Below are 27,966 nucleotides of genomic sequence, written 5' to 3' on the forward strand. Positions count from 1 at the left end.
CCAATTAACCGCGAGAACTAAAAGAATCATGAAATCATCGGAAGAAAATCTCTTCCCTTCGCAGCCCCAGCTTTATCAGCTATAGTACTGTCGGTATCATCAGACTAAACTCAACCCGATCTTGAGCGATCCCCGGACCAGGAGTTCCATAGACATCCAGTGAATCCGTCCACTGGACTTGTGCCGGATGTAGCACAAAGCGACGGTTCGATGTTCACCGGTGCCGGAGGCACCGATCGTGAGTACGCGGGCGTCGGCACTTATAAGCCACCTGGTACCATCACATACACGCCCGCTGCACGCAATACATCCGTATGTCCACGTTTCCCCCAATGATTGAGTCGCGAAAGACGGGGCCAACGGGTGCTGCTTCGGCGCCGATTCCGCCACGCCGCGCCGGTCCACCACCAGGAGGAGAGGCGAGACTCTGCGTGGCCTGGTGCGGTGCGGAGCGGCGTGATGCCGCTCCTACCACTCCGCTCGCACTACCAGACGTGCACCAGGAGCACCGCGGTAGTAGTGGGGTCGTCGTCGTGTCGCCGGCATCAGGAGAAGCGTGGCGTGGAGCGTGAGTTGGTAGGCCTGGCCCGTAAGCGAGAGACCGGAGTCGTGGCCTGTCAGAGTCCACAGTCCTAACTCGGCCTCAGGCTGCGATAGATCGTATCTACTGCGGCTTCGATACCTGCCGCGGAGCAGTCATCCGAATCTCGCGCGAGGAATCGCGATTGGCGAGTGGCGCAACCGGGGACCATCCCCTCTCCCTCTTCTGTCCTGTTCCTTTTCGCCGGCCTGATCCTTTACCGATCTCGACTGATCGCGAGTGACCGAACGACCTTCGAGTAGTAGCAGTTCGAAACATCCCTCGTGGGTGACCGCCCATCTCACCCCGTCACAGAAATTTTCCTTGTCCTCGCCGGTCCTCGCGTTACCGATCTTCTGCCGATCGTCATCGGACAAGTGAACGCGCGAGGGCGGATTACCACGATCGCGTTCGTGAGAGAACGAGATATCGGGATACTATTACGGGAGGTAAGATTTTCTTTTTTTTTCGCGCTTTCTTGAGAGGGAGAGGAAGAACGAGAAATAAAGAGAGAGAAAGAAAGCACGTGTAGGAGGTGTAGGTGGGAGTACCGGCAGAGAATGTGCAGCCCGGTTACGGTTTTGCGTTCGCCGAGTTTGTTTCTTTTTACAATTTTATGCGAATTATGCGTGGGTGTGTGTGTATGTGTGTTCGTGCGTGCGTGAGTGTGCGTGGATGCGCGTATGGCGCGTGTGTTCGCGAACCCCTTGCCCTTACGCGTGAACGAGTCAATGAATTACTTTTATGACGCAAGATCGTACGTGACAAAGTCGTGGGAATTTGGATGTAAGAATCGGCATATGTATTACGATATTCGTCATATTACATATTGCAAATTTAAAAAGCATAGAGATATTTCTTCAAATTTCTGGCCTTAGAAGACTATGATTCAGCAAATATGTGTGCGTGCGCGTTTTCCCCCTCGCAAATTTAAATTGACATACACAGTCTCGGAATCGTTTCACATTGAATTAAAAATTTTGTAATTAAGTGAGAAAACATTACATGATAGAGTATCATTTTTTACTAATTTTAAATTATACTTAATAGCTTCATTAATCTTTTTTAACAACACTTTAATTTGAGGATTAGTTATCAAGATCTACTAAAAAGATATACGATATTATGATTTATAATTTATAATTTGAGATGATTCGAATGTACGCTACCATCAAAAAGTTTAGGACCAAAGAAATTAATAGATTTAATTATATAATTTCATCCCCAAAAGATAATGTTATCTCACTTTACTTTTATAATATTAAATATGATCATATAGCTATTTATCAAAGAAGAAACAGTCAGAAGAAATGTCATGTCATTTCTATCTTAATCTCTGTTACTTTGTTACTTTGGTCTTAAACTTTTTGACGGTAGTGTACGTTTAAATATTAAATATATAGCAATATCGCACAAGTTGTGCTCGTTTTTTATGTGCTTAATTTACGAAACATCCTTACATCTCCATTGCAAATGAAACAGAGATCTACTCGTGCCTCGTTCTGCTTTCCGTGAATTTATCTTTTCAGTCTTAGTGGTCGAAGCGTGTTTTTCTAAAATTAGAACGAAATGCTGAAAGTGAAATAACACAACTTCAGTGGCAGTCAGGGTCGTGCGGCGATGGTGATTGTCTTTGTTGTAGACCATAAGGGATCCTCATAAAATTTCCAGACCGTCATAATCATAGCCATCCCTCCTTCCACGAAACTCACTCCGGAATCAGATAATAAAGTTCTTTCCCTCCAAATAAACAGCAAAATTAATTATTCTTACAATGCATCTTTATCCGTTTCATGAGTTTTCCGGAGTTTTCAAAATGATTCAACATGAAAAAGACCTAATTGCCTAATTTTGAGTTTATTTACTTTGTAATTACTTTCACTTCGTTATTTCTATAGATCCATGGATGTTTGATTCCCAAATTTATCAAGATATTTCAAAATTCTCGTCATTACATATCTATATAATTAAAACAGAACATCAGAAAATATTTTAATTATTTTAACCCTACATCTCTTTCATTTTTTGCAATGTATATCCAGAATACGTTGAATATCCTCAAAGAAATCAGTTTACTCTTTGACCCTGATTTATATTACTATATGTGTCTTGTAATCGTCAGCTGAACATGCGATTTGTATTAAAATGCTTGTGCGTGTTCGATTTAATTGTCATGCTTATCGTGATTCCCCACGTTCTCTGGTTGGGCGCCAGTTTAAATTTTCGCCGATCACCGCATAAATGATTTCGGAAGTCGCAATCTTCAAAGCAGCGCGTTTCGTGATCCGCTACTCTTGTTACTTTTGCCTCTACAGATCTAATTACGCCACGATTATATGGCTTACATAAAACATAAATGAGAATTCTTACCTTGTTGCTGGCGTGAATTAGCATTACACATTTTAATTGTCTGATGTAATTACCTGATTATTCCCTGTAGCCAGGTAAATTCTTAAATTTTATGCAAAGCAATTTAAAATCCACTTCTTTGACTTCTCGTTAAACCTTCAAAATTCCGGTTCCTTTAAAACGGCATTTTTTTCTTACGACTATGAGAGAAGACAAAAACTTTATGTGAGTTGAGTTTAATTCGAATTAAAATTAATTGAGACTATAATATGAACGCGTTTACGCGTATGCGTGTGTGAAACCGTACATCGTTGGCTGTATCTCGCCCCAAAATATCTCGCATCATTTCGCAGGGAAATTCTCAGATTGCAATCGAGTGAATCTTCACGTTAGGTGCAAGTGGCAACTTTCCGTGGAAATCTCTGGCATCTTCGCGATGCACGCACGCAAGAGCATCCGTTCGTGCACGCGTGTAGGGATCAGCTAGGTGCCCTCACTCACTTGAGATTAAGTACACAAGAGATGAATACCTGCGTAGTCGTTCCAGGTACCTTCTCGGGCGGTGCCATTACGTAATGGCGTTAAAGGGGGAGCCTGCTTTAGAACGCTGAAAATAAGGTATATTTTACGAATTGTTTTTGGAGAAACTATACAGCGAATTATTATAAAACTTTAATGCATTTATTAGTACATGTTTGAAGATAAAAAAAATTATTTTTTGATTTGAATATATCGCTCGTAGAGGTCGTCCTGGAGAAATCTTAGTGCAGCCGCGTCGCCGGCATTGCAAATTGGTGAGCATTCGCCTGCCTCCAAATTTCGTCTAAACTGAAAAATTGAAATATGTTCTCGTTATTTATGAATTCCCATCGTCGATGAACCAAAGAGAGAAGAAAAAAGTTGAAAAGTGTCAAAATGGTGGAGCTTAGAACACAAAAGTACGATTTTTAGGCAAAGTTTTTGAACTTTTTCATGCAAAAATAATTGTTTAACTTAATGTTTTTATGAATATTAAAGGTCCATCGACGATGGGAATTCATAAATAACGAGAAAATATTTCAATTTTTCAGTTTGGATGAAATTTGGAGGCAGGAGAATGCTCACCAACTTACAATGCCGGCTGCACTAAGATGCCTCCAGGACGACCTCTACAGGCGATATATTCAAATCACAAAATAAGTTTTTTATCTTTAAACATGTACTAATAAATGCATCAAAGTTTTATAATGATCCGCTGTATAGTTTCTCCAAAAAATTCGTAAAATTATACCTTATTTTCAACGTTCTAAAGCAGGCTCCTCCCTTAATCAGAGGTAACGGCTGATCACGAGCCCGCGCGGCACAAATCCGGCCGTGGCCGCCGGATCATCTCGACGCACGAGAAAATTAAAAGCCTGAAACTAAATCTCCGGCGACCTTGGCGATGTAATACCCGCGTTGGACACAACGACGCAGCGACGAGTTAAAGCTGTCCGGAGACGTGTCGCAGGATTGACAATCGGCTGGCGTTGAACAATTCAATTGGCCGGGAGCAGCTGTGCGCGGCTTCGAAGGCAAGTTCCGATGTATCATGGGACGAAATCGAGTCTCATCCGATGGATTTCCATAAAGTTATACAAAATACACGCAGACGTGCTATGCATCGTTTTCGACATACCTTCGTAGCTTCATTTCTTCTTCTCCCGGCTTATCCCTCGTTAATCTCGCGAGATTCGCGATACTACGGTCTCGGTCTCGCGAATACGCCGGGGCAATCTGAAAACACGGGCAATCACGCCGTATTAAATTTTCCCCTCGACGCACTCGCGATCGAGCCGCGCGTGTATGCAAATGACAAATAGAAAACACGCTTCTCGCATCCGTTCGTTGATCGTGACTACGTTACGACATTACTCCAGAAAATCCATTACGGTTTATCAATGACAAGACGTCCAGCGACGTGACGAGCATCCAGTCGGAATAAATTCGCGCGAATTGGCCGTCTTCGATCATCCTGTTTCTACCATCCGCCCATTTCTACCAACGACAATCTACATCACATACACAAAGCAAACGATTTAGTCAAATGCGTGATTACACCGTTAAAAATTGTGCGTCCATATGTTAAAATTTTCTTGTGTTGCCATGTTTTGATTACTACTTCAATGTAAAATTAACATACAACTGATATGTTATTATTTTTATAACAATTTTATATGTTACATTAATGTTAACTTCATAACTTAACATTTTGTGTATGTCTCGTAGAAATGGAATATTATTTGAAATGCTTTTAACACAATAATTTTAAACAATCAACATGTCACAAAGTCAGTTTAACATTCTAAAAGAAGTTAAAGTAAATCTTCAAATAATCATGAACTTTGACATATAAAATAATCAAATTTACTAAAATTAAATGTTTCTATCAAAAATAATTTAAGTTGAAATAATTACTATCATGTGTTAATATAACATAAAAAGTAAATGTTCATATTGTATGAACGAAAATGTTCTATCAACTTTTCTGATGAGTTATTGTAACTTCTCTTCCATGTAGTTTTCAATTACTTTGTATGTTATTTTTACATCACACTTAAAGTTACAATAACAAAAATAAATGTAAAGTATTGTGTTAATTACTTAACATTTCTAGTTTGTCAAGAAGTAACATATGACGAATGAGTTACTTTAACTTAAAATTTAGAGTGGACTTTCTGGGACATGCAAAAAATGTTAAAATTAACATTTTATTTTTTACTGTGTAATGTCCGCGAGTAGACATAATTCTTGCAAATATCTCTGATCTGACTTGATCGTTCAGACTTTGATAAAAAATCGTAGTTTTTCGTACATCTTCGAAGTGTGCGCGCTTCTTTCCGCACACGCGGAAGAGACAAGATTCGCAAATGCGAGAAAGAACAGTGACGCCGTAAATTGGAGTAAATTATTTTGGAGTAAATAGATTCAAATGGTGTTTTCCTTTGAATCTTATATTTCTTACATAATCCCGAGGAATCTGCAAGGATTCCTCGAGACACTTTACGGTTCTAGACATCCGCTCGCTGCAACATCCGCGCCGATGCGGCGCGTATCTCATTTTGATGAGCTACTCTGTAACATCGAAATCGCGACACGGACTCGCGATCGTTTCCTTGTCGATCGTCACGGATTATTTGTCCCGTGCATCCGCTGGCTCTGGTGGATCCGCAGGCTGCACGTTCACCGATGCAACGGTTGGCGCGTCTGTATCGTCACGATAACGAGTTTCCAGGTGTTTACGACCACGCGACGTCATCGAACCCACCTTTGCCTTTCAGTCGTTGCACACGGCCGTGTGCATCCGTGTGCATGTGCGGTGTTACGGTACGCCACGTTGTATCTTCACTTTGCGCCTCGCAGCAGCATCGGGAATGTAGAAACCGAGCGAGCCGTTTCTACAATTCAACACGCATCGGTCGGTTCTATGCTGAGATAACTGTGCCTCTTGCATATACACGCTGGTGTAAATTGTGTCGCCACGTGTCATTTACGCAAATAGTGCAACGATACTCTCGAGATAAAGATATAGTTACGTACATAAGCGCCGTTTATAAAGGTTGCATTTTTGTTCCTTTTTTTCCCCCTGAAATCTTGTTCTAGAGAAGGAAAGAAATATCATTTGTTTTTGAGACCTCGTTAATATCGGAACATCGGTTTGCTAAGTAGATTTAATAGTTGAAAGTGTTCCGCGATAGTAATTGTACCATGAAATTGTTTATTTCCTTCTTTCTTATCTAAATTGTTACAGAAAAAGGAATAGTAGAGTTATCGTAATCATTTGCGTTTATGCAATGATTCCCCCCTTCGTATTTTATGAATAAACATGGAAAGGCTGTGTGCCAGCATTACATACGATATGCAACAACAAACACGTAATTGTATAGCGTACTTGTTGGTGGCAGTTAGTAAAAAATGGTATAACGTTCTTCAGATTTACATACGGTAACAATTCAGTCGGCATTGGTAATAAAACAGAGGCTTTGAACCTGTGACATCTAGTTTTATCTCGCTGTAAAAAAGCTTTATAATTGTACCCATTGACGCAAGCCTGTCTAGGTCAATATTCTTCTGGTTTTTATTGTTACACAGAATATACGGTAACGAGTCATCTCTTTGTTCTATTTATTGCCGTTTGCATAAGCTTTTAGAAGAAAAACATAGTTATATTAAAAGGAAACAAAACGTCGTTTCGTAATATAATCGGCATTCGCGTATAAAAAAAATAATTGCAGCAAAATAATTTTCGTTAAAAATTGCACACTACAACTTTAAGGTATCTCAGATCAATCGCACTTTTTTGACTTGAGAATTCTTCAGTCAAGAAAAGCGGTTATTCTCAGACACTCTGTATAATACGATGCTCGGTGGTTGATTTTAATGAATCAGTTGTGATTTGCGCCGAAATTTTTATTTTCGATTATCAATATCTCGGCGATTGGTATATTTGTCGCTAAGTGCAATCATGCGTGAGTCATGGTGAACGTGTTCGGCTTTGAATAAAAATTCCAGCGAAACGACATGAAAACTTTCCACAAGAGACACGCGATAGATTGTACTGTAGAGAAGAAAAATGCGATAATGTTCGCACATATCATGATTTAAAAGTCGTACATAGCGCTTTACTGCTCCTCCTGAGATCTGGCGTAGCTCTTATCGCACGCTTATCGATTTATGATAACGTAATGCTCGCCAAACACCAAACAGATCGCACTTTATCTTCCACGATTCGGCCGTCATGTTTTATGTGAATTTGGAGCTCGTGATACTCTGGCGCTCCCGTATTATCTGCGATAAAATCTCCACCAAAAGGTCTAAAAGGTACCTACTAAAAGATTTCGCGTGAAACCGAACGGGTAATATATTTCCTTTAATTGCACAATATTTATTTTAGATATTATGATATGAAAATAAAGATAAACCTTCTGCCATAAACAAGTCACGAATCAAGCATGTTCAACTTAAGTGGAAAATAAGCGTTTCTACTTACTTGGATGTTGTAAAATTAAATTTATTAAGATATCTACAGTTTCAATATTGATTATCAATTTTTTTGACATTGATATGATGAATCAATTAATTTTTTTTTAACTTGATTTCTAATATCAGATGTTGAGAGAGAAAAAGAGAAAGAAAGAAAGTGAAGTCTACAATCTATCTAAGATATTATACTTCGTGCACAGTAATGTACACAGTACAACAGCAGTTTTTTAACAGTCATTAGATGAACGCTAGATATAAGCTGCCGATTAATGATCTAAAGAATTTTAGAACATAAATTTTATCTTTATATGTCATCGCATAATCATTAGATTTAATAAAATAATTCCTTTAGAGAAGCGCGTAATCTCATGAATCAACGGCGCCTTAAATTATGTCGGGAAGTGCGGCTCATTAAATGCCGTATTCACTATGTGACAGTGCTGCGTGCTAATTCTTGAATCTCAAACTGCTGACATCGTGACGCACGTGTCAGGCATATGAACCCTTCGTAGGGTCACGGTCCTTTCAAAAAAGGTCGGCGAACAGTGACCAATGGTGTATTGATATCATCACGGACAGAGATGGAGAAATTATGCCGCCGGAAAGATTCTTTTCGATTAGGTTGATGTCATGAAAATTGTTATTATTTATTATTATTAACAATACTGATGTTCCAGAATGATATTTCACCTGTGCAGCCACCTGTGATTTTCTAATCTTTACTAGTTTTATCTTGATTTCACGTTGTTTCATCATCCTTTCCGTGTCTTTCTCCAAAGTACACCTTTTCATTCTCTTCCTCTCTGTAATTTGATGCACTAATTATTTTTAGCTTGGTACGCTGTAATTATCTTCTTTATGGCACGTGTGTACTGTACGATAAGTTTGATTACGTCATCGTTGATTGAAATAGTGGTGTAACTTATTTTCTACAGATATGAAAAAATTAAGTTTGTGGTCTGCGAACAAGCAATTCAATTGTTTAAGACTAAATTGAATTCCACTTGTTGTATATTTGTTCTTTTATTTGTAATATTGTATTTGTATTAGTAATTTGATAATCATCCAGTAATTTGATCTGTATTTAAGAGACATACAAAATAACAAATGAGACAAGTGTGTATCAGTTTCTGCTGATCTAGCTCAAACGTGTAATTAATATTTTTATTTTGCTTCGTCCATAAGTGATATTAATTTCTATAATTTATATGTATCTTTTTTTAAAACTCTCTCATGGAACATTCTCAAGCTATTAATGTTTAATAGTTCAACTATTTCATACTTGATTACCGTTTCGCAGATTCCTGGGACGTTACTGCGGACTATTTTATTCGATTGAACTGATTCACTGCCACTAGTCGTTTCTATTATCGTCGATAACATCTTCTGCCGGGCATCCGATTCGTTCATGGTCGATTGCTTATACGCGCACGTGTCTATCGATTTATTTATTTATTCCTCTTTTTCCATCTTCGACTTTCACTCTTTATATTCATTTTGTAGAAATATTATTTGAAACAACCTTATATCTTCTTTCTTCCCATTGTCGTGTCTGTGTCTCGTTCTCTGTCTTCTCTATCTGTCGTCTCTGTCTTTTCTATCTCGTGTAGTCTGACATACAGATCTTTTTATACATGCATGTCCCGATAGTTAGCTTGTGGTCTGAGAAACCGACGTGAACGATGAAAATGATCGCTATCGCCCAAGGCCCTCAAGTCGTATGGACGAAATTCTGATGTATCATTGCAGTACTGCGTTATATAACGTAGCAAACGGAATGCCTTGAACTTTCCGGTGTGAACCAAATTCATCGATCTTTAATTAATAAGCCTTGTCTTTCTTTAGATAGATATGTAAATGTAAACAGAATGGAAAATACTTAAGGAATTGATTAAAACAGAGACGCAAGAGGAAGATTTCGTAAAACGAAACATTTTGTTTCTTTCAAGAATTTTCAAACATTAAGTACCAGAAAATTCAACAGTCTGAAATTAATTAAGTAAATGTATTCGATAATTAATCGATAATTTATGTGTGAAGTAAGCCTAAACTACGCAATAGGTTTATTAGGATTTACGCAACTTATGGACTAAAGGACATGGGAACAGGAGAGAATGGATAAAATAGTCTTTACGTGGTTGTAAAATTGCATCTGAATACGCTGGAATAATCAAGAAAGATATCGCCACGTCTGATTACTAGTAGACCATTAATATTTCAGAAACATGTAGAAAAAACAGATGTGCATGTTACAAAATATTAATAAGTTATTATGATTCGTACATTGCAAAGTGTAATAAGATCAAATATCCGCATTTTCATGTTCTCCGTTTTCTATTTTTACAAGCGATTTCAAATGATCCTCTGATATGCATTTTTTCCGCATTGCGAGTGAAAATTGCGAGTAAAATCAGTGCGGAATGTTCGAATGTGAAACCGCAAACGTTACATCACCGTGTTGCCGTACAATTTGTTAACTAGGTGCGAGATATGATTGTTTCCGGGGTTCAACTGATCCCGCCCAATTTAACATGAACGAGAAGAATGTTATCCGACACGCTAACTGCACGGTATTTAAGCTAGATTTTTATGCAAATGTGTGGATATGCAAATGTCAACGCGCGCCTGTCGCTACTGTGTTTATCTATAAAAATGAAATATTGCGTTTGCATAATGCTCACTTTATATTGATTAATCTCGCATTGATTACTGTCGTCATACAGTCACTGTGTTATAATATAAAGTGTTATATTAAATACTGCTACCTTAATTGGCCAACCGAAGAGGCTACATTCCATTTGCATGGCTTTCGCGATGATAAATAGCATTTTTAAATTATGGCAATTCTTAGAGTTACGCGTAAAAAAAGGCCGACTGGAATTTTACTAACATACCATGATCTCAAAATCTCGCCATAAAGGCGTTCCGTGAAGGATAGCAGGCGTACGTGCGACATACTTACTATTCTCTTGATAATTTCCCAAGGTACTTTTAAAATGCAACACATACTTCTAAAGTAAAAATCTTCCAACTCTGTTGCTATTCTAACTGCACGATTAAACTGGAAAAGAAAAGTTGGAGAAACGTTGATTTCTATAACAATAAAATTATTACAATGTGTAATAGCCAATAACAAAATGAACTTTCGTATCGTAATATTGTGCAATAAATTTATATTGACGTGAGTAGAATAACGATCGAGTATGTGCGTTCAAGATCAACATTTGCAATGTGTAGTGAAATGGCAAAACGACTTTCTAATAGCTTTAAGCTGAAGGCGAACTGAAGTCCGATATATTTTAAACACTCGATTAGCTTCCCAATATGAGACGCGGGCAAATATCGCGGGAAATCTTGCTGCGGAGCGATCGGCGGGAACTCGTCGCAAACTTGACACCTGACAGAACGCCACGAGACCGTCAACTAGTAACGTTCAACGACTGGTACGGCGAGTCGTTGGAAAACGCGTTAGAAATGTCGTTCCATCTGAGTCGACTTTTGAATGACACTTGCAACCCGCTCGCCGTCTCACGGTGAAATGTATGTCAGTGCGAAGACATTGTTCCTAATTGCCATCATTGACAGGCAATGGATATTATTTCAGGCGGCTGCATGTGGTCTTCGACGTTGATCTTGAGTCACTTGCGCGAGTATCTTCGCTCCGCCGCGCCGCCGCGATGATAAGAACATTTGCCTGCCGTTGATAGTCTACGAAAAATTGCGGCAGAGTTTGCAGTTCGATAACAGCTTTGTTAGATCAGTAATTATCATGAGAAGAGGGATGGCTTCCATTGAATTCGACGATATCTTGCGGCATATAAAGCCTGCCTTCAAATTTATTTCCCTGAACAAATAGTAAATCTCTCCTGCAAAAGCATTTTCGGCTTGAACAGAGCAATGTCTCAAGAACAGAAAACGCGTTTTCCTTAATCTAAATTCTGAAACTTGATTTTGCTTGAAAGATAATACTCTGTTAACACACTTACTGCTTTCTTCAAAGAGAAGGAGCGAGAGACGCAAGAAAGATATCGGATTACGTGCAATAAAAGGAAGAATATCGATAAAAATCTCCGACTTGTTTCAGAGTAAATAGATCCAAGCCCTGTCCTATCCTATTCTATCAAGTAACCGATACCGGTGGAGTCATTGCTCCGTCAACGTTGAATTTGTCGTTCTTGTATGATCACTTCCTGAAGTTCACACAGATTGACAGCCTTGCACGTGTGAGCTACGCGCGAATCGATGGCTCGTCACTAATCGAGTCGGTCATAGGCGATCTTAGAAGTATTCATTTTTTCGATAATCTTGTTATTCGCGTTCAGCTCGAGGTTGACTGACCTATCCCGGTACTGATGCCTCCAGCATCATTTCCGGCGCATTGTGACTTGCTAATCGTTTTGCACAAATACTCGACACTGACATTTCGTTATCTGCGCAAGGGAAGATGTTTCCCCTTGCGTGGCCTGCCTATCATTCTTGATACTTCAGCCTTTTATTCTTTGGTTTCTGGTTTCCGCTTTCTTGTCGTTGGTGAATACCGCAATGTGCCAAGAGAGTTATATAATCGAAAAGAGAAAAGAGAGAAATAATCTACATGTCACATGACTTCTTTTTCTATTGTCCTACTTATGTATATTTGTTTCACTTGTACGAGTAATATATTATTACTCGAAGAGAGAACGAGAAATCTGCAAAAAGTGAAACTGGCAAAGAAAGTAGTTCAACTATTAAAAAAACGATTTTTTTCCAGACACGGGTTGCCTTTCAGGTATCTGTCGAATGATGACAGCGATATTTCGAAATACACATGAAAGCACATACCTGCGCTCCGAACTAATTAACGTTCTGCTTGTGGCCATGTTATCACTATTCCCATATAATAATTTTAAAGTAATGTCAATATATTACAAATTTACATTCTATATGAATATTTCTACAAATAATTTTTCAAGTGGTAATATATTTATTAGTTTATTTAAAAGCTTGTCATGCATCGTCTTCCTTTTCTAAGATAAACTAACAATATGAAATTTGCAGAATTCGCGTAATTTGAAAAAAAGAAATAATTTTTATCTGTTTCGAATTGTTTAAAAATCTTTTTTCCATCGAGATTTTACGATGTTGACGAAGGTACATGCTATTAAAATAGCGACCAAAGTTCACTTCAATGGATTATGATCGATCGATAATGTACTCATACGTGATCGGAAACATTGATCAGTTACGCATATCGATCGTGAACGATAACAGAATGATTTCGTACATTAAATTGCAAGCAGAAGAACGCAGCAGTGCGCATCGAAGAACGAAATCCGTTAAGAGAATTCAACTGCTAGTAAAATCATTAATAAAGTTGTCTCATTTTATTTGTCCGTGTTTGTCCGATGATTGATCGATACTTGTCATTTCTGAATGTTCTCTTAATGATTTACTACTCGCGCGAGTTTCTTCCTTTTGAAAATGAAAAAACTGCAGATAACTGATTAATTCAATGAAACACAAGGCTCCCTAATCGGCTAAAATGAGCCGCCGTTATGCGTGAAGTGTTATTCCATGAACGACATGCAATGTTATTATAACATGAAGTTCGTTAACAGCGACGATATTAGCCCGTTAATAATAGCCCATTCATGCGCGCATAATTAATCGCGTTCTTATGGTTCGCGATACTTTAGTAAACGTCTCTTTTTACCCACCCGTAGTCCGGCGCATTCGTTTTAATCGTTTTAAAGAGCCGTTTTCAAACAAGATAATTCTTTAATAGATTACTTGTGTATGTTGTATTAATAAGGAAATTAATATGTGCGAAATTTCGACGAATTTTTGGGGGAAATGTGAAGATTGGACGTTCGAAGGATCAATGTTCTTGAATCGCTATGTCGCGTTTGCACGAAACGAGTTAGCAGTAATACATTGAAATAAGTAAGGATTGACTGCAAGGACAGCAAATAGCATGTTAGTTCTTTTCTTTTTTCGTTGAAATGACGCAGGCGTAACACCTTTGCAGTCACTTTCGACTTCCTCCCGTCCGAAGGTGTACGACCTCCTGGCATGACTCCTTCAATCGCCAGGTTTCCTTGGAAACACGTGGTGAACTGGACCATGAGGACACATCGGTACCGTTAAGAACGGAGACCCGGCAAAAAGTGCACTGCGACCAAATTAGGCGTGCATGCACCGTGCTTACGAAGTTCCTGCTGAAATCGCGCGAGATGCAGCGCGATCACATATCGATTACTTACGCGAAGCGTCTTAAGAAATTAAAACTGATCTCTCCTTGAGAAAAATATCTTGAAGATTGTCAATTATTTATGAGTTGTTTTGATGCAATTAACAGTCTTGACAAGGCCGAATTAAATTTTCTGGGAACGCGAAGCTTGCCCCTTGGTTAAACCAATAATAGAACATTGAGACATTCGCAGCCTTATATTTTTGATTTGAGATGCGCCTGAGAATTCTTGAATGCAGAAAAATTCCATCCCAATTGTTCGCAGATCAATTATTCATTATTAACTGCACGTAGACGTAGCATTATTATCGGCGCACGTGTGCCGTGAAATGTTCGGTTGATTGGATTAATACGAGAGAAGTTGCATTCAACTTGCCAATTACGATGAATCGTATTGAAATGCGTAACGTCAGGACGCCGAGCGTCGTAATCGGCGTTGCCCCTTGAACCCGGGAAACGGCGTGTCGAATGTAGGCGTGCGTTCGAGCACGCACGAACCGGGAGACGCGGTTTTGCAACCGCGCGATTATGAAACGGAGAAGGATGCGGGCCATAAAAATCCGGGGAAACGACCGTATGTTGTAATGATAATTACATCGTCGCATAATACATCGCGGCGAGTCGGGAACGGAAAGTCAAGGACTAGAAATCTCTCGTTCGGAAAGTGACTCAGCGGCGTCATCGTAGACGATGACGACGACGCTCGAGATGAGAAAAATCCGAGAGACGAACGTTACGCAACCATGGGGAGATCGAGAACGAAAGTGTGACCAACGTGGTCACACTTTCCCAGAGAACCCAGGTGAATGATTTAACGCTCCGTCAGGCAAATCGCATCGCGGGATCCGCGGCAGCGGATTATACCGCGGTGATAATCGAAGCTGACTTCTGGAATGCGAACGCGGGAAATTCTTGGCGAAATGATGCTGCGCGTAACTAGCACGGAAATAACTTTCCATGGCTCGTGCGTGCAAATGCTCACGTGACATCAGAAGCAATTGTCTATGCGTTCGAAAGATAAATGCGGGAAAAAACGACGTGCGAAAAAACGAAGGAGTGGAGGTCAAACCGTATGCAGACCGTTGGAACTGCATATTAATTCACTTATTACAATAATTACACTCATCCGTGCCGATTATTGTAGCTTATTCTTACTTAAACGGTTGCCTGACGACCCAACAATCATTTATTCGATTGGAGTGTTGATTGCCTTTTTGCTATTGAATTGTCCTCGACCGAAGATCGAAGGGTATCGACGCTTGATGCCGAAATTGATGTGTCTATTTCATGTGTGTTGCAGATGCCCTCGACATCACGGTGTTGTCAAGACCACGTCTGAGCGAACGAGTTGTAAGTGACCTGAATGATTAAAACGCTATATTGATTGCATGATACGAGGGGAGCAAGCAACACAATTTACCGCTCTCGCCGCTTCGCAAAATTAAATTTAATTACCGCGATTTTACTCATAATTAACAGGCGTATAATTTGCTCGAATCGTTGAAGCTTAATCGGCATCACGCCGGCTCGCCGGCTCCTTGCTCCCGTATTTGAAGTTGCAATTAGCGTCATCGATGCCGAAATGTTAACGCGTTGACGTAACTATACAAATTGCTCACCACAGAACTGTTGTTTGCGGCATGGAAATTTCTGTCGTGGTTACTTTCGGCTGTATAAACGTGGACATTCTCTCTTCCTTCTAAGAAGTCGAGGTCGTTAGGCCTTGGAAGCGTTTTACATTATTAGCCGTGTATCATGGTATACCGTCCGTATTCCACGCTGCTTTCATGCAGAGATACCGTTCCGTAGAATTACAGGAAGTTGCTGTTCGCAAACCATCGCTTACACCGACCATGGATACGTCCACGCAGCGCGAAATAGCGGATCGTCCCTCGAGATTTCGAACGTCGTATCGTGACCCGCCCTGCCTCCACCCACGTAATAACGCAAAACGCTTCGAGCATCCTGTATTGTATTGTGCTTGTAGATTACTTGAGGTCTATATTACTCCGAGTCCCATTGCGTTTGTTAGAGGATTAAGTCGGAGAACGTTACGTTATCATCTTGCGTTACGGCGAAAAGGCGCAGACATCCTCCCTCGGTTTAAATAAAATTATGGAGCTACCTTTTTTTCTTTTAAAGATCTGAGTGCGAAAGGTAAGGTAATTCTGTTCTTTAGCAGAAAAATTATTTGCATATCAAGTTTCACAGTTTATTTTCCCAAATTTCGAACGACAGCAAACGAGGAGCGCAAGAATTCCTCGATTTCACGAAAGTTGTTGATATTATTTATTTGTTGTATAAGAAATCAGTTTCCAAGCCTCGTTGCTTACTTATGGCTTATTTATCTGCTCGTTATCACGCAAATTACTATTAATGCGACGTGTATTTTCGGTTTTGCGGAATTCAACCTGGCATATTAATTAATCTCTTTATCGGTCTCCCGCACATTGTTCGTCGGTTACGCAACGACAGAAAATCTAAAGTAAGCACAATGGAATCCATTATTTATCTTATCTGACTGATAAAGTGAAACACTCTTTTTCGATCCCACGGGTGGACTTATTGGCGTGCAAGATACGCGCCGTCCAATCGCACTGTCGAATCGCGCATGCAGCCGCTCAATTAACGCGATTACGATCGATCATGAGAGTTCAATGCTCGTCGTCGTGCGATCGCGGCGCGCGAATCAGCGGCCCCTCCTGTTCATTCGCATATTTATACATGAAAATAACGTTACGTTATACCGACACGCAAGCAGTATGCAAAATAATGCAAATAACGCCCAAATTACTCCCAAACCCTCCGCTCTTCCGTCCTTCTGTCCGTAGAACACCCATCGTGGCGGCTCAGCGCTCCAAAGAAGGTTTTTGAACGAAGAAAGGATGTGTTCGATCGCACTTCGTTTTGTACGGTGGATATCAGCATGCCACGCGATGTTACGTCGATACATGCAGAGCTTTAATGTTCCGCATCGGTGTAAGCAATTTTGTTTCGCAAGTTTCTCAAATTGCACAGCAGGTGAACTTCGTGCTTATCAGATCTGTAGTACTTCCTACTATAGCGTGTCTCGTGTGATTAAATATTGTGTCACGATGCGACACTTGTGCGCGACGCGACTGACGGATGAACGCAGAAATAATTGAACAGTGCTGGAAAATATCTTCGCGCATAATGCATGCGTCTCAAGCGATTTGCCGCACGTCGAGTGATGCGCGATTTATTGCAGCGACTTTAATAGGAATATCAAGCGTAATGGCCGTCGTACCTTTTCACGGGTTAACTCTTACTCCATCATGCGACCTGAACCGCCTCTTATCTGCAGTCCACTTTGACGATTGCCGGGAGCAATGATAACAATAGCGCTGATAAGAATCGCCTGCACGACAGTCGCTGGCCGGTTTATCAGCGTTTCGCCATCGCGCGGCTCAGCCTGGTGGATCTAATTGAGTATCGATGGTATTACGCGTGGCCAACATCGGCTTGGATGTTTTGCAGGTGCCAGGTCGGTGGTAATTATTGTCGGGCTCCGGACTACGTGCGTACTAATTACAGGCGTTGGATAATCAGCCGCGTGAAGCGAGCCCCGGGACGTTTTACTTTCATTCTCGTGCCACTTGAATAGACCGTGCAAATTACAATCTTTTACGTGCGCGATTACGGGGTATTACAAAGTGCGCCGTAATAGTAACGATAAGCAAAGATTGGCCTGGGCTCGTTATACGGTGTACCGGAAATACCGCGCGGCGAGTAATATTATCGTTATTGGGGCTGCACCTCGATGATGATAATGTTGCTCATCGCACTCGTGCTTCCCGCTTATTGCTTACTTTCGTATCTTCGCGTACGCGTACGCCACGAGTGCGTCCAATTTAACTCTTAAAAGTCCACTTTTACCCATCGCGGTGACCTCCTTTCGCACGTCGCACGTCGGCCATCTCGGTACGCGCAGTGTTCACCTCGATTACGCTCGACTACGCGCCGCGTGACGCTCGAAATTAATTAATAATCGTTATGAATGTTTTTCATGCGCCATGTGTGACGCGGTCTTGCGATCTCAAGCGACCAATTGCGTAATCCGTTCATCTCCTAGATGTACGACACGTTTCACCGTAATTATTAATATTCATATTGTGTGACGTAAATGCACGCGCTGTGTTTGAAACGTGAACCGAATTGTCTAACGTAATAGCGCGAATGATAGCACTGGGGAGCTTACTTACTCATGGTTCCTGTAACTTTTCTGTTACAGATAAATCAGATCGAAAGATGCAGACAGCACCGCCTCTGTTGTCGTTCCTCCTGATTCTGCTGTATCAATCAGGATCGACCCATGGACTTTGCAATCTGGACAACGACACCGCAGTATGGTGCCACAAACTGGAAGACCTCAAGACGATCGACACGCAGAATCTGGAATATCTGAAGATCTTGAATGTGCAGGACACTTTAGTCCCGGATCAGTTTAGCAATTTGGACAACCTTAAACATCTGGATCTGTCTAATGGCGACTTAAAGAACATTGAGCCGAGAAGCTTTCGAACGTTGAACAATTTGAGAAGTCTGAATCTCGGTGATAACCACATCGAGGACCTGGAACTGTCCTCCTTGGAAGGTCTGATTCACCTGCGGAGCCTGAATTTGCGTAGGAATGCTATCCGGCAGCTGCCGCCTGCATTGGCACGTCTCAAGAGCCTCAAGCATCTGGATATCCACAGTAATCCGCTTCAGTGCAACTGTGCTACCCTCAAGGTGCGTGATCTTATCGTGCAGAGGGGCGTGACCGTGTCGAAGAAGGTCGTATGCGCAGGACCCGGTAATATGAAGGGCACATCACTGATGAAGCCAACCGCGGCAATCATTTGCAGCTTCGAGCAGCAGGATCGAGAAATGCAAAACGATCAAGCCCACGAGGGCTCCGGGACGGATCTAGAATCCGAAGATGTATTCGATCAACTGAACGAGGAAGACGAGGAAGAAGAGGAGGAGGAGGAAAAGGAGGAGAAAAATGAGAAGGAGAAGGATGAAAAGGAAGAGGAGGACGAGTACGTGGAGGTCAACAACGGCACCTCGGAGAAACCGAAAGAGCCGGAGATCGAGACGCCTTTCCCAACGGGAGATTCCACGACAAAATCCTCCGCGTCCATTGTCTCATCGAAGGAGATTGCATCCGTGACAACCACAATGACGAATTCCTTGCAACGTACCACCGAAGATGAGATCTTCTTCGACAGTGATGAGAAGAAGGAGCACACGTCCACGATATCGTCCGAGACATCGCGGAAGGACGATAACTTCAAGGATGGCTTATTTTACCCAACGTCGAGCTCGGGTGATGGAGACGATGGTTCCGGCGAAGGGTCTGGCGCCGGCTTCTCACATTACGACGAGGAAAAAACTGAAAAGGAAGATAACGAGGAACCGTCATTCTTCTCGGGAACCAGTATATTGGACGCGTTCTTTGGTTTACTGGGAACTACAGCGGCTCCGACAAAGACCAAAGTCCCGGAGCTCGAGGAGGAGCAGTTTATAGATGCGTCGTCCACTGAGGTGGCCGTCAAGGAGACGATCGTACCGAGCAAGAGCCATCCTGTTGAATCAGATAAAGGTGTTACCACGAACATCCCGATACCGGTCTCGATAGGCAACAGCGTAGAGGTATTGAAATCCGCCAGCACGGATGGCGAGTCCAAGTCGGGCAACGTGAAGGCCGAGGTGGACAGCTTGAATGATGAGCAGGCCAACACGTCTCTGGCCAAGCAGTCCAAGAAGGGCATGGGCTCGTACGTCGTTCTGGGGATTCTGCTCGCTGTCGTCGCGGGATTGATCGGCTTCGCCGCGTACAGGGGCAAGCTGTGCAACAAGAAGAGGAAACGAAGCGACGTGGAGAACGGCACCGAGCTGAAGGACATGCAGAAATCCCTGCTTCCGGATGCCGGAAATGCCACTCAACCGAAAATCGCTTCCAACGGGAACACCGAGAGCGTTCCTCTCGTGGAAGGCGCCCCCGATGGCGAGGACGCAAAGGCCGACAAGATTCGCAGCGACGATCATCAGACCCAAGAAGCCCCGAGGTCTCTCAACGGTATCGCTGATCATGCGGATCCCGTGAAACCTCCCAGGAAGCTGATCACGCAAGACGAGCAGAAGAACGAGGAGAGGCCTCGCGTGGACGTGAATTCTCTGCGGGAGAATTTCTTGGCAGGCGGAATCAGCCCCATGCAGCCCTTCGAGTCATCGGTGGCTGCGATGAACAATGGGCCAACGACGCACGGCATCTCGGAGCCCAACGGGCCGCCGCTCAGCCCTGGTGCGCAGAGAGTGAAGATCACCCTGCAGGAGATTCCCGACAGTGTGCCAAAGACGCCCATACTCATCACGCGAACGATGGCTGGTGAGAATCTAGTCAAGACGCCATGAAGCAGTGCCCAGAGGAGAGTCTACGCGAGATAACATTACGAACGTTACGATCGTCGATCGACACCAACGTGCTCGTGTGTTGAACGAGATGCGGGAGACGAAATACACGTGACGCAAAAGGGGGAGAGAGGTTCACGTCGGCGAACGAGTGCGTCCCAGACGTGATTAATAATGACGCCGTTGTTCCTTAGGCCTTACGCGTAGGGGGCCTTCCCCCGCGATGGACTTTCGTGATAAGAAAAATTACCGTGTCCAGAGACCACACACGCGCCGACAGTAGCAAGGGACACTATTGTTTCCGGCAGGAAGCTGAACATGTGCAATAGTCGGCCTGTACGGTTTGTAATCTCGAGCCGCTTCGTTGAACAATCGGACGCGCGTTGTACGTCGGGAACTTTATATGTATATATTTGCTGAAACTGCACTTGTGCAGAAATGTCTTGTGCTGCGTACTTTTCCTTGCTTAACATTATCTTATCCAAGCAGTTTTTAATTCCTGATGTATTAAATATATGAGTGACCAAAATTAAAATTAGAAATTTATTTAAAATTAAATTCAACTAAAATTAAGTCTAAAATTCTTCGTTATACGTAATTCCATTTTTGAAAGCGGATTATTAAAATTTTATTATTTTTATCTCGTATAATTGTTCTTGTCTGCTATCTAGATATTATTTTAATTGACGCTTCTCTCAAAAGTGGAGAAAATAGAGATCTAGAACACTCGACATCACGACTGTAAAGATCCGCGGGTGGAGGAACGTCCGAAGTTAACTATAGTGCACTAGTCAGTCTTCCTAACGGATCTCGCGTGTCCTGCAAGCGCCAGAGCGGGGACCTCGAGTATCCCGAGTATTCGTTATCGCGCGAGATTGCATCGCGAGGATCCTTGGATCACTCGAGGATCGGTAACGCATGCTGCACGTTAGCGAGAGAAACCGGGAGCATTCCAGTTCTGCCATATTTTTCTACGAGAGCTTTGTTGAGGATTATATACTTCGTCGGTCTTGCGCCGTTCTTCGGCAAATCCGCAGATTGTTTGCCTATACGAAATGGCGTGTCTTGTAATTTTAGCGCGGCGTTTTAAGGTACACACATGTTCATGCGACTAGACGTGAGAAATTTGTAATTCAACGAGGAGGAAGTATGAGGAATCACCTTTGGGTGACGACTTACCAGACGGAGTTGCGAAGAGTTGCAACTGCTTAGAGAGCGATTTGACGCCACACAGCTATGGGACTCATTATCCACGTCGGAGGCGAAATATATACGTAATAATCCCTTTATCACGTTATTCCTTGTGCGGATACGATCCCTTCCCGACTGGCGATTACTTCGCGATTGCGCGAAAGACAAAAACCTTTCAGGAAGACGGCGACTTGCGTTTCATATGCGTTATTAACATATTTATTCGCTGCGCACGGCGCGGATTAATGCGGGGCTCCGCGAAGGAGACGTACGCGTAACGCTCGCTCCGTGGACGTTGATCGTTGATTATCAGTCAAATGGACGCGTCACAATCACAGTTGTCCTCGGAGTGACGAAGCGCCACGACAGGCTATCGTATTATCGTAATATATCGACAACGTTTCACATATGATTCTCCAAGCCAAATCTGTCGAATGCCGCATAAGACGTATAAGATTTAATTTTAAGATAACGCGGATCCCGTTAGATCGACTTGTCCTAGGCGATATGCATCGTCGGATTTAATTAGGGAAATGCGATAAAGTAAGCAGCTCGGTGAAGATTGAAAGACTTTATTTATATGTTCAGTCTTTGATCAATAAAGAGAGAGTGTTATTTTGTTGATATCATCATCTACACTTTAATTGTGCGTCACGCGCGATCTTTGATCATTCTGTGCGTATCATCGAACACGTCAACAATTTGTGTCATGCTCGCTACATATGTAGCTGTGACGATGACACTCGTGCCAATCCGAAAGCGAGATAGAGTCCCTGGTTATAGTCGTGGTTATCGTCGATATTCGTGAAGGGTACAGGAACAAATAATGAATAAAGGCAAACGTGTTTTAATGGACGTTCTCTCTGTGTAACGTTCGCAAATTTAACTTGCAAATCACTTGGATAATTTCACGATTTTTCAATCATATTTTCGTCATTTCTTCTGTGTAATAATTAATCAAGATAAGCAATGATCGCAAAAATGTGACTGAGATGCGCATCATGTATTTTGATGTTTTCTAAACACGGACATAATTCAGCAATGAATTATTAGACACCATTCAATGTATATTCAAAATGATTTGATTATCTATAATTTATGCGTTATATTTTGCGTCAGCGGTTCCTCTTATTCCCGTGAATGGTACCAACCATCATAAGAGTCTAAAATCTTAACGTGTCCTAATTCCTTTTAAGCTGACAAGAAATGATCGTAATCTGAGATTGGCGCATCTTCGCTGCGCTCGAACAGATAATTTAGCGTTATTATAGCTAGGATCTCGGCAAGAGAGAGACACAACGTTCTAGGAAGGTGCTCGTATTTTCGTTCCTTTCCAGCGCACATCCTATTCATTCGCTGGTCGTCGGCTTCATTTATCATTTGCTGGATCATTAGTCTTTGCTGAACGATAATAGATGTGTACTTAACATAGAAAAAAACTAGTTTGACGCAAGACTTGGAAAATGTCTGAGTTGTCATGCTGTTATCGTGTAAATAGGCGTGCGTTATCGCGAATCCGTAGCCACTCTATTGATTTAGCGTTAAAAGAGATCACGTCACACTCTCGTCTCTTCCATGTTTAAGAGATAATGTGCGAGAGTATGGGACGCTTAAATGCTGAGATCGTGTACTCGATAAGCGCAATGATATTGGAAGAATGCTGAAAATCCACGATTCTCTTTCACCATATTTTTATTAAAAATATCAAATAGCGTTTCATCGTACGCTCGAAATATTTAGTTAGAGCTTAGAAATGAACTCAGGATTCGCGTCCTACGAATGAGTTTCTATAGCCACTTCTAGGTTCTCGTCTAAGCTCCTTGATAACGACGGATCTGCTGGAACCCATCACCTGGACGTCGGAGTCCTCGTCGTCCGTCACGTGCTCGTCTCTAATCACCTGTCTTCTCTTTCTCTTCCTCGCGCTGGGAGTTTGCGGCCTTGGTCTGTCCTTACTGCTGCTGGACGCGATGTCGTCTATTGCGCTGTGCCTTCTGGATCTATGAGCCAAGGAGGCCCTCGAATCCCTGGGATTCGCGTTGTGCGAATGGTCCGCGTCGCAGATGTTGCCGCTGGAGTTGCTCCTCTCTCGTCGGATACGTTGCTGTCGGCGCTCCTCTCTTCTCAGCAGGTCGTCCTCGCTGTTCGTTCGTTTCCTGGGCCGTCTGGTTCTTTTCTTCTTCATCCGCAGATTATCCACGGAATTAATGGCGCGCAAGGTACCATTCTCGACGGTGATCTCGTCTAAATCGTCCATGGAGTGAACCAGTCTAGACATCTCTACTGCTTCCTCATAGGTGGGTGGACTGACCAGTTCCAGCGGATTAATCCTGGGTTCCGCTGGACGTTCTAGTTCTTCCAGTTCTTCTTCTAGCTGTTGATTTCTAAAAAATAATATCATCAATATACTTTTTTCTTTCGAGTTTATGAAATTATTGACAGTCAAGAAATATTGCATCGTGTTATACGAGTATCAGCAAATAGTGTAAAAAGTCTTCTTGAAATAGCTTCTAACTTGTTTAATGAATTCAATTAATTTCTAAATTCAATTAAATTCAATTAAATTCTAAAACTGTAACTACGTCGGTAACGCGTCTTTTGGTATTACTTGATATCAGCAAAGACCAGACGTGTACCAGCTTGCGAACTCATGATGTGAAATCTGTGCTGGTTGCTTGTGGTTTTGGATAGCACAGATATCTGTCTTATCTATCGCAGGTAGGTGTCCATTTAGTTTAGTGTATTTTTTAAATTCTTAATTAAAATACAAAAGACTGTTTTCCAAAAAATATATAAAACCCAAATGCAGATGTACTAATTATTAAAATTTTAATTCGATTCGTCATATACGTCACGAGGCGAAAATCATTATCATGAACTTATACTCGTAGCATTTGTATCGATCCAACTGGCGTTAAATAATTATTTTTTATGTATTTTTGTGTAATTTTATTTTATTACTTATATGTATATTTTAGTTAATGTTGCTTACCTTCTCTGCAAAACTCGTAATCTCTGTCTTTCTTCTGCTCTTTCGAGCTGCTGCCTCTGCTCGAGAGTTCTTCTCTTTATCCTCATGGTGTGTTTGATCGACACCACACTGCCACATAGAACGACGAAAATGAGCAAACTGACCATTACCATTCCCCAAGTTCTGTCCTTATTATAATACAAATGATCGTTCCAAACATCGAAGCATGCGGCTTCCCACGAATAGCCGGATACGTTTGCCGGACTCTGGCAGATCAAGCTCGATTTTGAGGTTTTCATAGGGGGTTCCGTTAAATACTCAAAAGTAACGTAGAGCTGTGCACAGTCGCATCTCCATGGATTATCCTCCAAACGGATTATAGTCAAGTCAAGGTTGTTTTGAAATATGTCGGGATTCATTGCCTCTGTCAAACGATTTCCTGTAAATTAAATGATTGGATATCGTGATTATGAAAATTTTACCAAACCTTTCCGTGCAGAGAATAAACCGAAAACCGAAACAGAAAGATGAAATCTGATCTCAAAATAAAATTATAATAATTCTTGGACATTAAAGAATATTCAATAATTTATGTAGTGAGTCACAATCATGAGCATTTTAATATTTGATTAAGATTAATATTAGAAGACTCTTGTCGTTTATTTTATTTTTGCGTGTTACTTTATGTGGTTGACAAATAAGTTTTATCAAAATCTGTTTTACATTATTTCGGTTTCTTGTTCAATGTACGCATGTTTGTATGTGCGAAAATTGATATGTACCTGACAAGTCGATCTTTTGCAGAGATGGTAATCCAATAAAGCTATCGTTGTGCAGTTCGACAAGTCTGTTTCTCTGCACGTCTAATATTCTCAACGTCGGCGATCTTAGACGAGGCGGTAACAATTGCAGCTGATTGTCCTTCAAGTTCAGGCTTCTGATTCTGGGCATGTCGTCCAAAGAATCCGCTTCAAAACGACTGATCATATTGAACGACAAATCCAACGACGTGACAAGGCACGAAAGATGCGGAAATCGGTGCAGTGTGTTGTAGGAGAGATTCAGGAGCCTGAGGTCTATGTTCTCCTGAAACGCCAGTCTGTGGACTTCTTCGAGACCATTCGCGGATAGATCCAGCAGCTGGAGCTTCACTAACCCTTCGAAAGTGCTGGCATTTAATCGTTCCAGATTGTTCGCGTTCAAATACAACTGCGTCAGCTGCTTATTTTTGGCGAAAATGCGATCCGGCAAAATACGAATCGAATTGCGAGAGAGACGAGCGTGTGTCAGCAATGGGAGACCATGAAGACCAGGTCTGTCGAGGTTGCATCTTGATACGTCCAATCTCTTCAGCCTTGGATGCTGCAAAGTCGCGTGTCTGCAAACGGATATTGTGTTGATTGTATATTATATTTTTAATAAGGGTTTTCGATTAATAAAGTATCAAGATTAATAAAGTATTTACTATGCAATCTTTTCGTTGGCCAATTTTGATATAAGAATTATAGTCAAATGAGGATTTCTTACCGAGTACTGTACACCAATTTGGGATTATTAACTAATCGTAGCTCCTCCAGTGCCGGAAATCCACTGAATGTATCTGGATACAGGTAATTCAAGAAACAATTAGACATGTCTAACCATTTTAACGTTTTGCTAACAGGTGCTTGGATATTCTCCAACGGATTTCCCGCGAGATTTAGTGTCATCAGCGCTGGCAATCCATCCAACGATTTATTGCCAAGTTCCTTTATACCTAAAATATATAAAAAAATCTTCTTGAGAAATTATACAGTAAAATTATCCTCATCTTATTCCATCTTAAAAATTCTAAAAATATGTAAACTTCTGTGATTAATTTTCATACTAAGCAATATTAATTAAATCGTTAATTTTCTTAAACAGACTAATTGTTGTAACACTATAATATTTTTTATACATAAATTCGTCACTTCAGATTATACCTTTGAAAATCATAGCTGTCGAAAAGAAAATATATTTATAAACTTCCACATAATAAACACATCTTTTATCTATGATTATCTCAATACGTACGGCAATGGCCGGCATCCACCGCCTGAAGCACCTCGCTGGTTAGACCTTTCAAGTCAGGTAATAGATTCCACGAGATGTAGAGAACTATTAGAGATGGCAGCTGGCTAATGGAGACAATATCTACCGTGTTTACGATAACGTTGCTTGATAGATCCAGTCTTCGAAGTTTTGTCAATTTCCCGAGACTACTCGGTAGGGAAGTGAGCTGATTTTTCGCCAGATTCAGGTGCTCCAATTCGGTCAGCCGGTTAATTGCGTCGGGGATTTCGGTTAAGAGATTGTTCGACAGGTCCAGGTGCTCAACCTACCACAGAGAAAGAAATTTCATCGTAATCTTTACGAGAACTATTTATCGCAAATGACGATTTAATCTCTAAGAGAAGATGCTAATTAACGCACGACGGAGTGGACCGAAAAGCGGAATTTGCGGAGTGTCTTTGTTCAACCTGCACGTTATTTCACACATCATTAGTTATATATTATCCACTACAGTGATTCATTTATCTTGATTTCGCATATCTCTCTATCGCGATTCTCACCGTACATTCATTCCGTTATCAATGCACGCTATTTTATTCCAGCACGATAAGATGCGAGAGTCAGTGGTGTCCCACATTCGGTATTTTAGCGTTTATCTCTATTGAGATCACGACATGACGTAAAATAAAAAATAGAGACAACTAAAACTGAACTCACAACGTCGCTGATATTTTCAGGAAACGTCTGTATCCCCTGCTTCGAACACTCGATACTTCTTTGTATTTGATTAAAGTAGCACAGACATCTAGCAGGACACACACTTTGACACCTCGCGACTGACAAAATCGCCAGCCACGTGATCAGCGACAGAAGCACACGGTGCTGAACAGTCGATCGTTCCTCCATCTTTCTTTTACATCACCGTCGAGCCGTCGAATCAAATGGTCACATCGCGAAACCCGCACTATCGCTATCACAATATCCACCTCCGCCGTTATCAGGATAATATCCACGAGTTTTCGATCGTGCCGAGAGTCATCGTCGTTACTTCCACGCCGCCGTTACCAGAAGAAGAGGATCTCGATCACCGAAAATCCTTCGCCGCGTATCGATGACTGAGCGCGCACCGGGTCTCCGAACCGTTCCGAAAGTACTGAGTTACTAGTTATCTTTGATAAGTAACGCACAGGGCAC

General features: G+C 41.6%; 2 protein-coding genes across 2 annotated transcripts; one reads left to right on the forward strand and one right to left on the reverse strand.

The window, feature by feature from the left end:
• Positions 1–507: 507 nt before the first annotated feature.
• Positions 508–22,391, forward strand: LOC105286541 (protein windpipe). Its single transcript, XM_011351556.3, has 3 exons — positions 508–1,029; positions 15,460–15,509; positions 18,412–22,391. Exon 3 carries the CDS (start codon positions 18,429–18,431, stop codon positions 20,577–20,579), a length of 2,151 nt encoding a protein of 716 aa, XP_011349858.1. The 5' UTR covers positions 508–1,029; positions 15,460–15,509; positions 18,412–18,428; the 3' UTR covers positions 20,580–22,391.
• A 1,050-nt stretch (positions 22,392–23,441) lies between these two features.
• Positions 23,442–27,963, reverse strand: LOC105286544 (leucine-rich repeat-containing protein 40). The gene is made up of 6 exons (XM_011351569.3): positions 27,490–27,963; positions 26,794–27,097; positions 26,266–26,494; positions 25,521–26,116; positions 24,760–25,177; positions 23,442–24,151 (listed from the first exon to the last, which is right to left on the reverse strand). Exons 1-6 carry the CDS (start codon positions 27,676–27,678, stop codon positions 23,527–23,529), a joined length of 2,361 nt encoding a protein of 786 aa, XP_011349871.1. The 5' UTR covers positions 27,679–27,963; the 3' UTR covers positions 23,442–23,526.
• Positions 27,964–27,966: the final 3 nt, after the last annotated feature.

Source organism: Ooceraea biroi, chromosome 14 (genome assembly GCF_003672135.1).
Source record: "Ooceraea biroi isolate clonal line C1 chromosome 14, Obir_v5.4, whole genome shotgun sequence".
Lineage (NCBI taxonomy): Eukaryota > Metazoa > Arthropoda > Insecta > Hymenoptera > Formicidae > Ooceraea > Ooceraea biroi.